This window comes from Thalassophryne amazonica, chromosome 9 (assembly GCF_902500255.1).
Source record: "Thalassophryne amazonica chromosome 9, fThaAma1.1, whole genome shotgun sequence".
NCBI lineage: Eukaryota > Metazoa > Chordata > Actinopteri > Batrachoidiformes > Batrachoididae > Thalassophryne > Thalassophryne amazonica.
In genome coordinates, this window is record NC_047111.1 from 15,781,418 (window position 1) to 15,799,137 (window position 17,720).

General features: G+C 40.9%; 1 protein-coding gene, 1 long non-coding RNA gene and 1 pseudogene across 2 annotated transcripts; all 3 read left to right on the top strand.

The window, feature by feature from the left end:
• Positions 1-1,316: 1,316 nt before the first annotated feature.
• On the top strand, positions 1,317-3,222 carry LOC117517895 (ladderlectin-like). The gene is made up of 7 exons (XM_034179034.1): positions 1,317-1,582; positions 1,659-1,691; positions 1,775-1,819; positions 1,910-2,001; positions 2,243-2,368; positions 2,827-2,926; positions 3,152-3,222. Exons 1-7 carry the CDS (start codon positions 1,525-1,527, stop codon positions 3,220-3,222), a joined length of 525 nt encoding a protein of 174 aa, XP_034034925.1. The 5' UTR covers positions 1,317-1,524.
• Positions 3,223-4,440: 1,218 nt separating this feature from the next.
• LOC117516803 lies at positions 4,441-5,022 on the top strand. The gene is made up of 4 exons (XR_004562548.1): positions 4,441-4,668; positions 4,745-4,777; positions 4,859-4,903; positions 5,004-5,022. It is a non-coding gene; the product is annotated as an uncharacterized LOC117516803 (long non-coding RNA).
• The window catches only part of LOC117517896, a 30,634-nt pseudogene continuing 17,533 nt past the window's right edge, over positions 4,620-17,720 (top strand).

The window sequence follows — 17,720 nt, forward strand, 5'->3', positions numbered from 1 at the left end:
CTTTAGATGTGGAGAACATTTCAAATAAAACAAAGTATAAAGTAGAAGTATTCAGAACTGTAAGTTGAGCTCATCAGGAGAAATTCTGTCCTTCTGGAAAACTTTCATATCTTAAAACTCAAGAACCTTAAAATCTCAGGATAGAAATTTTGAACCAATAACACTAAGAGGTCAAAGCTGTACATGCCAAAAAATATAATAAGCATCCTACAAAGAATAGAATTATAATAATAATAATGTGCATGATGACACTAAGATAATAATAATGATATTAATGATGATAATAATAATAATGATATAGTGATGATACTGATGATAATTTTATGTTGGGTTTTGGTGTAAAAGATGCACTTTTTTCTCTGCATATAAATAACTTATTTTCACCACATGCACATGAGGTGAAAAGTAACTTTAGATGTGGAGAAATTTATTTTAAAATAAAACAAGTATAAAGTAGTAAGTATTCAGAACTATAAGTTGAGCTCATCAGGGAGAAATTCTGTCCTTCTGGCAAACTTTCATATCTTAAAACTCAAGAACCTTAAAACTCTCAGGATAGAATTTTTAACCAGTAACACTAAGAGGTCAAAGCTGTACATGCCAATAAATATAATAAGAATTAATTAATGAATGTTAAAAAATGACGCCTTTCTGACTTTTATAAATGACTTTTTTACTGAATTGCGTCAAATTGTAAAGTGCAAGAAACCCTGAAATGTTCACATCAGCCATTAGATGGTGACAAAATCTGCTCAAATGTGTGACAAGAACTCAACTGATTATTCATAAGAGAAATTAAATTTTGATGAAAATAAAATAAAGAACTTACATTTGTGTCTGTTGACCTTTTGGACAATTTATGAGTCTGAATCCATGAAGACAAAATGACGTTTAAACAGATTGTTCTTCTTTTATTTACAGTAACGTTTTTCCTTCCACTTGTTGTGACATCAATGTGTCACATTCACGTTCTGCTCTAATACAACTGTTTTTTTGTTGTTTTTTTTATGAATGTGAAAATAAAGATTTCAGCAAGAAGAGCAGATGATTTAGTGTTTGTCTGTGTAAAGTGTCCTAAAGTGTCTCAGTGGGTTTTTCTTCTTGATCCAGTCTGTTGGGCTGCAAAGTGACTGTCAGTGGAACAAATGAAGACTCGTGATTCCTGCCATCTGCTGAGAAATGAACATAAAGCAGTAAAAAGCCATAAAAGCTGAGTGAAGGTGAAGCAGGATGATGTTGGTGCACGTCCCCTTTGAATTGTGTTGACCCCTGAACCATCCGGTCACAACAAAGCAGCGAGCTCAGGAAACTCCTCAGAGCCGAGAAAACAGTGACGTGTCATTTCTCAGCACAACTCAAGGTTCAGCTGTTTGTTTGTGGGTGTGGTCACGTGATCCAGGTGAGTGGGCGTGGCTCAGGTGTATAAAGAGCAGCAGCTCAGTCTGGACTCATCACTGAGACACCTGAGGACATCATCACTGAGACACACCTGCCTCCATCTCCTCCACACAGGAACACATCATCATGGTCACCATGACGACCGCCGCCTTCCTCTGCCTCCTCCTGGGCGCCGCCTTTGCAGGTCTGATTCCTGGACACTTCAGTCGGTGCAAATACAATATGACACGACTGTGACAGTGTTGTGATTTTGTCTGCAGCTCCTGCTGAAGATAAAGACCTGAAGGTCGCCGGTGAGTGTTTTTGATTTCATGCATGCAGACGAGGAAATGAAGAACATTAATCTGACATCAGCACTGCTCTGATTGGTCCACAGAAACACCAGCCGAGGCCCCGACCAATCAATTGCCTGATGCAGCAGGTCGAGATCCAACATTTTTATATTTACATCCATTTTTAATTTGATCTGCACTGAAAAAATAAAAACAATCATGATTCCGCGTCTTTGCAGTTCTCATGAACTTCTGCCCGACTGGCTGGTTCAGTTACGGATCTCGCTGCTTCCTGTTCGTCAACAGTTACAAGAACTGGTACAGTGCCGAGGTACGACCACTGTCACGTGACCTCAATGTGCACGTTAAGTCTGTCAGAATGAGGATCCACGGCTGCAGGCCGTAACCATGGTGATGATCTGGATGGATACGTGATCTGCACAAAGATTCAGCTACATGAATCTTTTATTTTGAAAAGTCAGGAAGGAAGTCATTCCAAGAAACTCCAGAAGGTCTGTTTCCAGAAATGTTGACCAAAAAGTGAGTGTTGTGTTGCTTCCTCTGTCCTCCAGGAGCACTGCAGTACCCTGGGCGGCCAGCTGGCGTCAGTGCAGAATGGCAGAGAGTACATCTTCCTGCAGCAGCTGACACAGGGCCACCAGAGGACCATGGCCTGGCTGGGAGGCTTCAACCTGCAGGTCTGAACAAAGCACAGCGCCACCTACAGGCACTGACACCATCAGGGAGGAAAAAAGAGATTCGATGAATCAGGACTTTATGCTGCGTTGCAAATGGGAAGTCGGTAATTCTGAGTCTGTGTTTCCGACTTCTAATCTAAATTCTTTCACGTGCATCTGCTCCAAAAAACATGAGGTTTGTGACCTGTGCTGGACTGACAGCAACACCAAGATCCTCAAGTGGATCCAACTTGTGGATCTACAGCCAGAAATAAAATGGAACAAGGTGAAATCCAGATTGAAAAGATGTTCCTGCTGGTTCGTCTCAGGGGGGAATTCCCCTTCAGCTGAGCTGGTAGAGTCTTGGTCTAAAGTCCGAGCAGTCTGGGGTTCAAACCCCACCGTGGTCATAAAGATATGAGTCAAAGCTGGAAGTGTGAATCAAAGGAGGGTCTCATGAGCTCTGGTTTGTCTTTCAGAACAAGTGGATGTGGATCGACCGTCAGGGTTTTTACTACACGACCTGGTTTAGTTCATCCTCTATCACCAACGCCGCCTGTACCTTCCTGCGCTCCACCTGTAAGTCCATTTTCTGTCTTCACATTTATCAGAAGAGTTTGTATGTTGAAGCTTTGAACCATGATTCAGTTGGAAATGAATCAAACTGTCTGTAATATGTCGAATATCAACAACAAAACTCCAAGTGAAACATTAATCAATATTCATTTGTTCACCACAGAAACATTTTTGATGATTTTTACTCTGAAACATTGACAGATTCAAACTTTGACTTTTGTTTTTCAGCTAATGGTGGTAACACCAACTGCTATTCTACTCAGAGCTTCATCTGTGCCAAGAACCCGTTCGGTTGTTAATGTCTGACTCAGATCAAGATCAGTTTCTCGCGCCATTTTTAAGTCATGTGACTTCTATCCACTGTTTACTGGAGAAAAATCATCTTCGGTTTTTTATACTGTGAAGTTTGTCAAGTCAAATCTTTGAAGAATCCTTTTGATGATTAAAAAAAAAACTATGAAAGTGTTTATACAAAGACGTGTTGTGATTTTGAACTGTGTAAAATAAAGTCAGCTTTGTTCATAAAGTCTGTAGTTTTTCATTGAAAAGATGAAAGTGTCAGTATATAAAATAAAGATTAAAAATGAGTCACTGAGGAATTCATGTAAAAAAAGTGAATTGGAAATAATAATGATACTAGTGATGATACTGATGATAATATTTATTTGTTGGGTTTTGTGTGTAAAAGTCAGCAAACTTTCATATCTTCAAACTCAAGAACCTTAAAACTCTCAGGAGTGACATTTTTAATCAATAACACTGAGAGGTCAAAGGTCTGCATGCCCAAACACATTAATTAATTAATTTTTTTTTAATTACGCCTTTCTGACTTTTATAATTGATTTTTTTGCTGAATTGTGTCAAATAGGAAAAATACATGACAACCTGAAATGTTCACATCAACCACTAGATGGTGAGAAAATCTGCTCAAATGTGTGACAAGGACTCAACTGATAATTCATATGAGAAATTAAATTTTGATGAAATAAAATAAAGAACTTACAGTTGTGTCTGTTGACCTTTTGGACAATTTACGAGTCTAAATCCATGAAGACAAAATGACGTTTAAACAGATTGTTCTTCTTTTATTTCATTTTATTTCCTTCTACTTGTTGTGACATCAATGCGTCACATTCATGTTTTGCTCTAATGCGACTGTTTTTTTTTTATGAATGTGAAAATAAAGATTTCAGCAAGAAGACCAGATGATTTAGTGTTTGTCTGTGTAAAGTGTCCTAAAGTGTCTCAGTGGGTTTTTCTTCTTGATCCAGTCTGTTGGGCTGCAAAGTGACTGTCAGTGGAACAAATGAAGACTCGTGATTCCTGTCATCTGCTGAGAAACGAACATAAAGCAGTAAAAAGCCATAAAAGCTGAGTGAAGGCGAAGCAGGATGATGCTGGTGCACGTCCCCTTTGAATTGTGTTGACCCCTGAACCATCTGGTCAAACAGCAAAGCAGCGAGCTCAGGAAACTGCTCAGAGCCGAAAAAACAGTGACGTGTCATTTCTCAGCACAACTCAAGGTTCAGCTGTTTGTTTGTGGGTGTGGTCACGTGATCCAGGTGAGTGGGCGTGGCTCAGGTGTATAAAGAGCAGCAGCTCAGTCTGGACTCATCACTGAGACACCTGAGGACATCATCACTGAGACACACCTGCCTCCATCTCCTCCACACAGGAACACATCATCATGGTCACCATGACGACCGCCGCCTTCCTCTGCCTCCTCCTGGGCGCCGCCTTTGCAGGTCTGATTCCTGAAACGTCACGTCGGTGCACAAATACATATGACACGACTGTGACAGTGTTGTGATTTGTCTGCAGCTCCTGCTGAAGATAAAGACCTGAAGGTCGCCGGTGAGTGTTTTTGATTTCATGCATGCAGACGAGGAAATGAAGAACATTAATCTGACATCAGCACTGCTGATTGGTCCACAGAAACACCAGCCGAGGCCCCGACCAATCAATCGCCTGATGCAGCAGGTCGAGATCCAACATTTTTATATTTACATCCATTTTTAATTTGATCTCCACTGAAAAAAATAAAAACAATCATGATTCCGTGTCCTCTGCGTCTTTGCAGTTCTCATGAACTTCTGCCCCGAACGGTGTTGGTTCAGTTACGGATCTCGCTGCTTCCTGTTCGTCAGCAGTTACAAGAAACTGGTACAGTGCCGAGGTACGACCACTGTCACGTGACCTCAATGTGCACGTTAAGTCTGTCAGAATGAGGATCCACGGCTGTAGGCTGTAACCATGGATGATGATCTGGATGGATCTGTGATATGCCACAAAGATTCAGCTGCATGAATCTTTTATTTTGAAAAGTCAGGAAGGAAGTCATTCCAAGAAACTCCAGAAGGTCTGTTTCCAAGAAATGTTGACCAAAAAGTGAGTCTTGGGTTTCTTTCTCTGTCCTCCAGGAGCACTGCAGTACCCTGGGCGGCCAGCTGGCGTCAGTGCAGACACGCAGAGAGTACATCTTCCTGCAGCAGCTGACACAGGGCCACCAGAGGACCATGGCCTGGCTGGGAGGCTTCAACTGCAGGTCTGAAACACAGCACAGCGCCACCTACAGGCACTGACACCATCAGGGAGGAAAAAAGAGATTCGATGAATCAGGACTTTATGCTGCGTTGCAAATGGGAAGTCGTTAATTCTGAGTCTGTTTCCAACTTCTGATCTAAATTTCTTTCAGGTGCATCTGCTCCAAAAAACATGAGATTTGTGGCTTGCTGCTGGAACTGACAGCAACAACCAGATCCTCAAGTGGATCAACTTGTGGATCTACAGCCAGAAATAAAATGGAACAAGTGAATCCAGATTGAAAGATGTTCCTGCTGGTTCCTCTTCAGGGGGGAATTCCCCTTCAGCTGAGCTGGTAGAGTCTTGGTCTAAAGTCCGAGCAGTCTGGGGTTCAACCCAACCGTGGTCATACAGATATGAGTCAAAGTTGAAAGTGTGAATCAAAGGAGGGTCTCATGAGCTCTGGTTTGTCTTTCAGAACAAGTGGATGTGGATCGACCGACAGGGTTTTTACTACACCACCTGGTTTAGTTCATCCTCTATCACCAACGCCGCCTGTACCTTCCTGCGCTCCACCTGTAAGTCCATTTTCTGTCTTCACAACTATATCAGAAGAGTTTGTATGTTGAAGCTTTGAACCATGATTCAGTTGGAAATGAATCAAACGTCTGTAATGTGTCGAATATCAACAACAAAACTCCAAGTGAAACATTATGAACCAACATTCATTTGTTGACCACAGAAACATTTTTCTTGATGATTTCTTACTCTGAAACATTGACAAATTCAAACTTTGACTTTTGTTTTTCAGCTAATGGCGGTAACACCAACTGTTATTCTACTCAGAGCTTCATCTGCGCCAAGAACCCGTTCGGTTGTTAACGTCTGACTCAAGATCAGTTTCTGGCACCAGCTTAAGTCATGTGACTTCTATCCACTGTTATTGGAGAAAAATCATCTTCGGCTTCTTTTCTACTGTGAAGTTTGTTAAGTCAAATCTTTGGAGAATCTTTTGATGATAAAAACAAAATCTATGAAAGTGTTTGTACAAAGACATGTATGTGATTCTGAACTGTGTAAAATAAAGTCGACTTGTTTATAAAGTCTGAAGTTTTTCATTGAAAAGACAAAAGTGTCAATATATAAGATTAAAAATGAGTCATTGAGGAATTCATGTAAATTCATGTAAAAAAGTGAATTGATTGACACTATAAACACATATCCCACTTTATATACAACGTGAATAGACATATATATTAACAAACTATATACAATCCTTAACATTTCTAACAACATTTCACACCCATTCTCTTCCATATACAGTGCCCTCTAACATGATCGGAACACTTGGTGTTTCACACATTTAAATTGCTATTTCAAATACAAAACATAAAAAATTCTAAAATTATCTTCCTTAAACTCAAACTGAAAGCAAATCTCTACAAGTTGATATAAATGAATTAAAATATAAAAGCCAAGATGATGGGTTGCATAAGTAATGGAACACTTTGGTATAATTCCTGTAAATAACCAGTTGCAAAGGAGGATTTTCTTAAAAAGAAGTCCTGAAAATTCAGCCACAATTTCCCAGGAAGTACATCTGAAATGCAAGCCTAGATCTGATGTTTTGGTGAAAGAAAATCTTTCTCTATATACATCATCAAGTTGTTTAACTGGTGATACAAAATGCAAAACATACACAATGCAAAATTTCTCCATTCACAGCCAGAGAAGCCTATAAGTTCTTCTGGGTTGTCTTGGTGGCTTTCCTCACTCTTCTTTTCTTGCACAGTCACTCAGTTGTTGTGAACTCTCTACTCCACACACAATTACCATAGAGTGCCATACTGTTTGTATTTCTTCATGATTGATGTAAATAAAGTCCAAGACATATTCAGTGACTTGGAAATGTTCATGTATCCATCCCCTGAATTGTCTGAAGAAAACTAGCAAAAAAATGGATTATTTAAAGGTATTTAAACTTCCTATTACTTATGCAACCCATCATGTAGGCTTTTAAATTTTTAATGTATATCAAGTTGTAGAGATTTGCTTCAGTTTGAGTTTAAGGAAGATAATTTTGAAAAAAATTTTTTTTTTTTGTATTTGAAATGGCATAAACAAATAGAAATGTGTGAAATACTAAGTGTTCCAATATTTTGGAGGGCACTGTACCACTTTAGAAAAATTATTAATATGTGTACTCTGTTTTAGCTCCAACTCAGCCAGATACAGTGTGCAGCCAGTACACTGGGAGACACAACCCAGTCTCACGGCAAGTCGTGATTCAGCAGCATGAAATATACATTAATCTATTGCTTTGTGATATTGTGACGAAAAGCGCCTCATTTTTGTCATGGCAGCACAAAGTCATTCTCATTCATTCTGTGATGGCTGCACAAAATTAAAAGTGAAGCGGGGGGGGGGGGGGGTTGGGGTTGGTTATGGTTCGGGTTGGGGGTAGGAGTAGGGTTAGTAATATCAATCAATCACTTCAATCAACTTTTTTCTTATATAGCGCCAAATCACAACAAACAGTTGCCCCAAGGCGCTCCATATTGTAAGGCAAGGCCATACAATAATTATGAAAAACCCCAACGGTCAAAACGACCCCCTATGAGCAAGCACCTGGCAACAGTGGGAAGGAAAAACTCCCTTTTAACAGGAAGAAACCTCCAGCAGAACCAGCCTCAGGGAGGGGCAGTCTTCTGCTGAGACTGGTTGGGGCTGAGGGAAAAAAACAGGAAAAAGACATGCCGTGAAGGGGGGCAGAGATCGATCACTAATGATTAAATGCAGAGTGATGCATACGGAGCAAAAAGAGAAAGAAACAGTGCATCATGGGAACCCCCCCACAATCTACGTCTAAAGCAGCATAACCAAGGGATGGTCCAGGGTCACCCGATCCAGCCCTAACTATAAGCCTTAGCGAAAAGGAAAGTTTTAAGCCTAATCTTAAAAGTAGAGAGGGTATCTGTCTCCCTGATCTGAATTGGGAGCTGGTTCCACAGGAGAGGAGCCTGAAAGCTGAAGGCTCTGCCTCCCATTCTACTCTTACAAACCCTAGGAACTACAAGTAAGCCCGCAGTCTGAGAGCGAAGCGCTCTAATGGGGTAATATGGTACTACGAGGTCCCTAAGATAAGATGGGACCTGATTATTCAAAACCTTATAAGTAAGAAGAAGAATTTTAAATTCTATTCTAGAATTAACAGGAAGCCAATGAAGAGAGGCCAACACGGGTGAGATATGCTCTCTCCTGCTAGTCCCCGTCAGTACTCTAGCTGCAGCATTCTGAACCAACTGAAGGCTTTTTAGGGAACTTTTAGGACAACCTGATAATAATGAATTACAATAGTCCAGCCTAGAGGAAATAAATGCATGAATTAGTTTTTCAGCATCACTCTGAGACAAGACCTTTCTGACTTTAGAGATATTGCGTAAATGCAAAAAGGCAGTCCTACATATTTGTTTAATATGCGCTTTGAATGACATATCCTGATCAAAAATGACTCCAACATTTCTCACAGTATTACTAGAGATCAGGGAAATGCCATCCAGAGTAACGATCTGGTTAGACACCATGCTTCTAAGATTTGTGGGGCCAAGTACAATAACTTCAGTTTTATCTGAGTTTAAAAGCAGGAAATTAGAGGTCATCCATGTCTTTATGTCTGTAAGACAATCCTGCAGTTTAGCTAATTGGTGTGTATCCTCTGGCTTCATGGATAGATAAAGCTGGGTATCATCTGCGTAACAATGAAAATTTAAGCAATACCGTCTAATAATACTGCCTAAGGGAAGCATGTATAAAGTGAATAAAATTGGTCCTAGCACAGAACCTTGTGGAACTCCATAATTAACTTTAGTCTGTGAAGAAGATTCCCCATTTACATGAACAAACTGTAATCTATTAGACAAATATGATTCAAACCACCGCAGCGCAGTGCCTTTAATACCTATGACATGCTCTAATCTCTGTAATAAAATTTTATGGTCAACAGTATCAAAAGCAGCACTGAGGTCCAACAGAACAAGCACAGAGATAAGTCCACTGTCCGAAGCCATAAGAAGATCATTTGTAACCTTCACTAATGCTGTTTCTGTACTATGATGAATTCTAAAACCTGACTGAAACTCTTCAAATAGACCATTCCTCTGCAGGTGATCAGTTAACTGTTTTACAACTACCCTCTCAAGAATCTTTGAGAGAAAAGGAAGGTTGGAAATTGGCCTATAATTAGCTAAGATAGCTGGGTCAAGTGATGGCTTTTTAAGTAATGGTTTAATTACTGCCACCTTAAAGGCCTGTGGTACATAACCAACTAACAAAGATAGATTGATCATATTTAAGATTGAAGTATTAAATAATGGTAGGGCTTCCTTGAGCAGCCTGGCAGGAATGGGGTCCAATAAACATGCTGATGGTTTGGACGAAGCAACCAATGAAAATAACTCAGACAGAACAACCAGAGAGAAAGAGTCTAACCAAATACCGGCATCACTGAAAGCAGCCAAAGATAATGATACATCTTTGGGATGGTTATGAGTAATTTTTCTCTAATAGTCAAAATTTTGTTAGCAAAGAAAGTCATGAAGTCATTACTAGTTAAAGTTAATGGAATACTCAGCTCAACAGAGCTCTGACTCTTTGTCAGCCTAGCTACAGTGCTGAAAAGAAACCAGAGGTTATTCTTATTTTCTTCAATTAGTGATGAGTAGAAAGATGTCCTAGCTTTACGGGGGGCTTTTTTATAGAGCAACAAACTCTTTTTCCAGGCTAAGTGAAGATCTTCTAAGTTAGTGAGACGCCATTTCCTCTCCAACTTACGGGTTATCTGCTTTAAGCTACGAGTTTGTGAGTTATACCACGGAGTCAGACACTTCTGATTTAAAGCTCTCTTTTTCAGAGGAGCTACAGCATCCAAAGTTGTCTTCAAAGAGGATGTAAAACTATTGACGAGATACTCTAACTCCCTTACAGAGTTTAGGTAGCTACTCTGCTCTGTGTTGGTATATGACATTAGAGAACATAACGAAGGAATCATATCCTTAAACCTAGTTACAGCGCTTTCTGAAAGACTTCTAGTGTAATGAAACTTATTCCCCACTGCAGGGTAGTCCATCAGGGTAAATGTAAATATTACTAAAAAATGATCAGACAGAAGGGAGTTTTCAGGGAATACTGTTAAATCTTCTATTTCCATACCATAAGTCAGAACAAGATCTAAGATATGATTAAAGTGGTGGGTGGACTCATTTACTTTTTGAGCAAAGCTGATAGAGTCTAATAATAGATTAAATGCAGTGTTGAGGCTGTCATTCTCAGCATCTGTGTGGATATTAAAATCGCCCACTATAATTATCTTATCTGAGCTAAGCACTAAGCCAGACAAAAGGTCTGAAAATTCACAGAGAAACTCACAGTAACGACCAGGTGGACGATAGATAATAACAAATAAAACTGGTTTTTGGGACTTCCAATTTGGATGGACAAGACTAAGAGACAAGCTTTCAAATGAATTAAAGCTCTGTCTAGGTTTTTGATTAATTAATAAGCTGGAATGGAAGATTGCTGCTAATCCTCCGCCACGGCCCGTGCTACGAGCATTCTGACAGTTAGTGTGACTCGGGGGTGTTGACTCATTTAAACTAACATATTCATCCTGCTGTAACCAGGTTTCTGTTAAAAATTTAACTAATTTCATGACGGGAGCCTGAAAAAAACTGTGAGACTGGGCTGTGTAGACATACTGTGTGTGCAAGAGACCAAGTGGAAGGGAAGTAAGAGCAGGAGCATAGGCAGTGGGTTCAAGTTGTTGTGTCATGGTGAGGATAGGAAGAGAAATGGTGCTGGAGTCATTTTAAAGGAAGAGTATGTGTTGGAGGTTAAGCGAGTGTCTGACAGGGTGAGGAGTGTGAAGTTAGAAACTGAAGGGATGATGATGAATATCATCAGTGCATATGCCCCACAGACAGGTTGTGAGATGAAGGAGAAAGAAGATTTCTGGAGTGAGTGAGATGAGGTGGTGGAGAGTGAACCCAAGCATGAAAGAGTGGTGATAGGAGCGGACTTCAATGGGCATGTTGGTGAAGGGAACAGAGGTGATGAGGAAGTAATGGGTAGATATGGTATCAAGGACAGGAATGTGGAAGGACAGATGGTAGATGATTTTGCAAAATGGATGGAAATGGCTGTGGTGAACACCTACTTTAGGAAAACGGAGCAGCACAGGGTTCTGCCCCAATCGGAACAAAGTATGCACGGCTCAACCCCCAGCCAAACCTGCATGCCACGTTTTGAGCAGGTCAGCCCAGCAATTGCTGAGAGGCAGACCAGAAACGCCACATGACAGACAGACACACAGATGCGTATTCTAAGATATTACTATTTATTCCTGAACTGCTTAATTGTTTGAATTAAGATATGTGTATTCTAATCACTCAGGAGTAAGACTTACATCAGTCTCCCACTGCAGATTCTTGGCCCCAATTTGCATCTCAATTGCACGAATGAAAAAAAGGGTCGGATTTATTCTGCTAATATTGCTGACTACACCAGAGTACAAAAGAGTTCTCTGATTAGCATTTATGCACATAGTCCATAACATCCATGCAGTACGTCCGTGCAGCGGCAGCTCCTGAAAAATTACTTTTTTGGTGGGGGAGGGCTCCACTAGATGGCAGCACACAACAGAAAGATTACCCTTCTAGCTACATAAGTTCAGGTGGAAAGCTATGGAAGAAAGTTGAAGACTGAAAGATTCACAAGCAAAATGTTAATATAAATCCTAATAAAAATGATGTGACCCCACAATAAACTAACCCACTTATTCATTTATATTAATCAATTTTCAATTTCAATTTCTTTTCATTTATATAATATATATATAAATCACAACAGAGTTGCCTCAAGGCGCTTCACACACGTAAGGTCTAACCTTACTAACCCCCAGAGCAACAGTGGTAAGGAAAAACTCCCTCTGAGGAAGAAACCTCAAGCAGACCAGACTCAAAGGAGTGACCCTCTGCTTGGGCCATGCTACAAACATAAATTACAGAAACAATCCACAAACAATTCACAGACAAATATACAAGAAATGCTATTGGCGCACGGGACAGGAGGATCGCCAACACGAATACAACTCCCATCTCTGGATGGAGCTGCACCTGAAACAGAGAGAAAAAACAGAATCAGGCATCAGAAACACAAAAAATACTGTATAATTTGCCAGCATTAAACAACAAGAAAAACAGAGAAATACTAAGGTGATCGCCGGCCACTAGCCCTAAACGTCTCTAAAAGACCCAGAATTTAGGTAAAGTTGAGGCCGCGGCTTGCTCCAATTACTAATAAATGAATTAAAAGAGTAAAAAGCGTAAAACAAAACTGTACCAGTATGCTAGCCATATGAAAGGGAAAACAAGTGCGTCTTAAGTCTGGACTTGAAAATCTCCACAGAATCTGACTGTTTTATTGACGCAAGGGAGATCATTCCACAGAACAGGGGCATGATAAGAGAAAGCTCTGTGACCCGTAGACTTCTTATTCACCTTAGGGACACAAAGTAGTCCTGCACTCTGAGAACACAAAGCCGGGGCCGGTACGTAAGGTTTAATTAGGTCAGCTAGGTAGGGAGGTGTCCGTCCATGAATAATTTTATAGGTTAGTAGCAGAACCTTAAAATCTGATCTCACTGGGGCAGGAAGCCAGTGAAGGGATGCCAAAATGGGTGTAATGTGGTTGTACTTTCTGCTTCGTGTCAAAAGTCTGGCTGCACCATTTTGAACCAATTGGAGAGCCCTAATGCTAGACTGCGGTAAACCAGAAAATAGAACATTGCAGTAGTCCAATCTAGAAGAGATAAATGCATGGATCAGGGTCTCAGCATCAGCCATAGACAGGGTGGGATGAATCTTCGCAGGTGGAAGAAAGCAGTCCTAGTAATATTTCTAATGTGGAGGCCAAAGGACAATGAAGGATCAAAAATTACCCCAAGGTTCCTCACTTTGTCAGTGTGATGTATGACACACGAGCCGAGGCTGAGCGTTAACTGGTCAAATTGATGCCGATGTCTCACTGGACCAAGAACCATCATTTCAGTCTTATCAGTGTTTAAAAGTAGAAAGTTTCTAGACATCCAACTTCTCACTGCTGCAAGGCAATCTTCTAAGGATTTTATGTGAACGAGATTACCAGCAGTTATCGGCATGTATAACTGAGTATCATCTGCATAGCAGTGAAAGGTAATCCCAAAATGCTGCAATATGTGCCCAAGGGTGCTATGTAAAGGGAGAAAAGCAGGAGGCCTAAGACAGCCCCTGTGGAACCCCAAATTTCATGTCACTAAGGTTAGAGGTAGTGTTACTCTACAAAACACAGTGAGAACAACTGGTCAAGAATGACGTCAGCCATGAAAGGGCAAGGTTGTGCTTTTTGTTGACATTACAAGTTTTGTCAGCATGCCTAGTGAGATACTATCAAATTCTTTATCCATCCATCCATCCATCCATTTTCTTCCGCTTTATCCGGAGTCGGGTCGCGGGGGCAGCAGCTCAAGCAAAGAAATTCTGTCCATAAAAATAATGAACAGAACCAGTGACAAAGGAAAGGTGGTTGTCCATGCATAAGTGTTGCCACTGTGTCGAACAAGAACTTTGAGTTATGCTTGTTTTTGTTGATCAAATCAGAGTAGTAGGTCCGCTTTGTAGCCAATAATGCATGCTTATAGTCTAAGATAGCATCACGCCACGCAAGGTGAAATACTTCTAATTTTGAACAACGCCAAAATGACTTGCTTTATGCTTGAGGTCATGCAGATAATCATTGAACCAAGGTGACTGTGATTTGGGGGAGCGTGGTTTTAACACAGGTGGTGCAATCATGTTGAGTGTAGTTTTGAGCACTGAGTTTAAACTATCCACAAGTCTGTCTACTGACTGGGTATTTGTCAAATGTGAAGCTAAGACATCAGGCAGTCTAGCTTCAAGTTCACTCTTAGTTGAGGAGTTGATGCATCGCCATAATGATATACAACCCCTGGCAAAAATTATGGAATCACCGGCCTCGGAGGATGTTCATTCAGTTGTTTAATTTTGTAGAAAAAAAGCAGATCACAGACATGACACAAAACTAAAGTCATTTCAAATGGCAACTTTCTGGCTTTAAGAAACACTATAAGAAATCAAGAAAAAAAGATTGTGGCAGTCAGTAATGGTTACTTTTTTAGACCAAGCAGAGGAAAAAAATATGGAATCACTCAATTCTGAGGAAAAAATTATGGAATCACCCTGTAAATTTTCATCCCCAAAACTAACACCTGCATCATATCAGATCTGCTCGTTAGTCTGCATCTAAAAAGGAGTGAACACACCTTGGAGAGCTGTTGCACCAAGTGGACTGACATGAATCATGGCTCCAACACGAGAAATGTCAATTGAAACAAAGGAGAGGATTATCAAACTCTTAAAAGAGAGTAAATCATCACGCAATGTTGCAAAAGATGTTGGTTGTTCACAGTCAGCTGTGTCTAAACTCTGGACCAAATACAAACAACATGGGAAGGTTGTTAAAGGCAAACATACTGGTAGACCAAGGAAGACATCAAAGCATCAAGACAGAAACTTAAAGCAATATGTCTCAGAAATCAAAAAATGTACAACAAAACAAATGAGGAACGAATGGGAGGAAACTGGAGTCAACGTCTGTGACCGAACTGTAAGAAACTGCCTAAAGGAAATGGGATTTACATACAGAAAAGCTAAAAGAAAGGCATCATTAACACCTAAACAGAAAAAAACAAGGTTACAATGGGCTAAGGAAAAGCAATTGTGGACTGAGGATGACTGGATGAAAGTCATATTCAGTGATTAATCTTGAATCTGCATTGGGCAAGGTGATGATGCTGGAACTTTTGTTTGGTGCCTTTCCAATGAGATTTATAAAGATGACTGCCTGAAGAGAACATGTAAATTTCCACAGTCATTGATGATATGGGGCTGCATGTCAGGTAAAGGCACTGGGGAGATGGCTGTCATTACATCATCAATAAATGCACAAGTTTATGTTGATATTTTGGACAATTGAAAGGATGTTTGGGGATGACGAAATCATTTTTCAAGATGATAATGCATCTTGCCATAGAGCAAAAACTGCAAAAACATTCCTTGCAAAAAGACACATAGGGTCAATGTCATGGCATAGGGTCAATGTCAATGAGCAGATCTGATTTGACGCAGGTGTTAATTTGGGGGATGAAAATTTACAGGGTGATTCCATAATTTTTTCCTCAGAATTGAGTGATTCCATATTTTTTTCCTCTGCTTGGTCTAAAAAAGTAACCGTTACTGACTGCCACAATCTTTTTTTTCTTGATTTCTTATAGTGTTTCTTAAAGCCAGAAAGTTGCCATTTGAAATGACTTTAGTTTTGTGTCATGTCTGTGATCTGCTTTTTTCTACAAAATTAAACAACTGAATGAACATCCTCTGAGGCCGGTGATTCCATAATTTTTGCCAGGGGTTGTATAAGGTTGTTGTTCCACTAAACATGGCAGCGAAACTGTAAACTTAATAAGTGAGTGATCAGACACCACTGATGTAAGAGGCATGATGTCAATATTTGTGACAGCAATACCACGTGCGAGAACCAGATCCAGGGTCTCTAATCACCTGCTCCGTGGCCTGCTGTAAATTCTTAATGTTACCCTCCCTGTAGAGCTCTATCTATGTTTGCAGACAAGATGGCGGTGCCTTCCCCAGTAGGGTGGAGGCCGTCCGGCATCAGCAAACCACGGCGGCCCCAGAACGAAGGCCAGTTATCAATAAAGCTAAAGCCTTGCTGTCTACAAAACTGCACTAGCCACCTATTTAACGATGTCAGCCTGCTAAACGCCTCATCAGTACCCCGGGAGGGGAGGGGAGGGGACCAGAGACTATTAATCAATGCTGACACATCTTTCTGGCAAGGTCACAAGTCCTCTCTATGTCCATTTTTGTGACCTCTGAGTGCTTCATTCTGATATCATTGGTGCCAACGTGAATAACTATGTGACTATATCTCATGTCATGTTCCTTTGTCTGTCTTCCCTTCTGCAGCATCAGCACCCTAAGTTGAGATGCAATGTCGGGAGCTCTGGCCCCAGGAATACATTTAACGTCAGCCGGCATCTGTAACCTGACTTTGCGGGTGATAGAATCCCCTCTCACTAAAGTCCGGTGTTTCAGCCTGGAGACAGGAGTGGAAGTCACCTGTGGGCTCAGAGAATTCACATCTGGCAAATCCAAGGGGGAGAACCGATTCACAGTTCGCACTGGCAAGTGTGATCGGGGTGCCACAACCGGGCACCAAGCCCTACGGGGCTTCCTCTGCCTAGCCACAGTCCGAAAGCCGTCCTCCACAGTCAGCGTTTCTAAGCTGATGCTAATGGGCTCACTAGCCAGCCCAACACTAACCTCATCTGGAGTGCCCGTAACATCTAACTCCACTGCACTAAGAAGCTGCTCTAACTTATGGACATGGCTCTCTAAAAGAGAGCCACCCTATCTTCCAACATCACGCAGGATTTACGGAGGGTGTAAAAGCTAAAGCTAACCGCTAGCGAATGCTAACCACTAGCAAATGCTAACTGCTAGCGATTCACAACAGGACTGTTGTTAAATAACGTTCAGAGTAGACACAATTAATAACCAGAAGAGTGCTAAACAGAAATAAAAGAAGCGTATACAACCGTGTGAAGTTCAGAGTAGCGTCACAGTAATAAACAATCCGTCAGAAGCAAGTTGTCGGATCTGTGAGTCAATGGGCCCAAATCTGAAATATGCATGTTCGTTGCACCCCCCTGGTCACCAAGGTTTGATGGTTTCATGATGTTCCTGGTCCATCTGGGATAACATTTCCACTTGTTGTCATTGGCACAACCCAGCAAGGATATATTTGCCGAGCACTTTTGTTCGGGTACCCCCCTTTCTTTTAGGCAAAATTTTAGGTAACACGCTATTGGCTCTGTGCTTCCCCAAAACCCACCTGACCATGGTGACCCGGGAGTTACAATGAACTCCTTAACGAGAGCCCTTTTGAGATTGGGCCCACTGACTATAGCTGGACATTCTGTGTAAGTGTAACCTGGGTGGTAAATCTTCGGTTTCCTATCTCCCTATCTTGATGTATTTGTTACATAAGTCATTCACATTGTGTATGTATTTCAGGTGCTTATTTCTTTTATTTGCTTCTCATGATTGGGTTTTATTTAGTTCTTCTTGGGTTGTCCATTCTT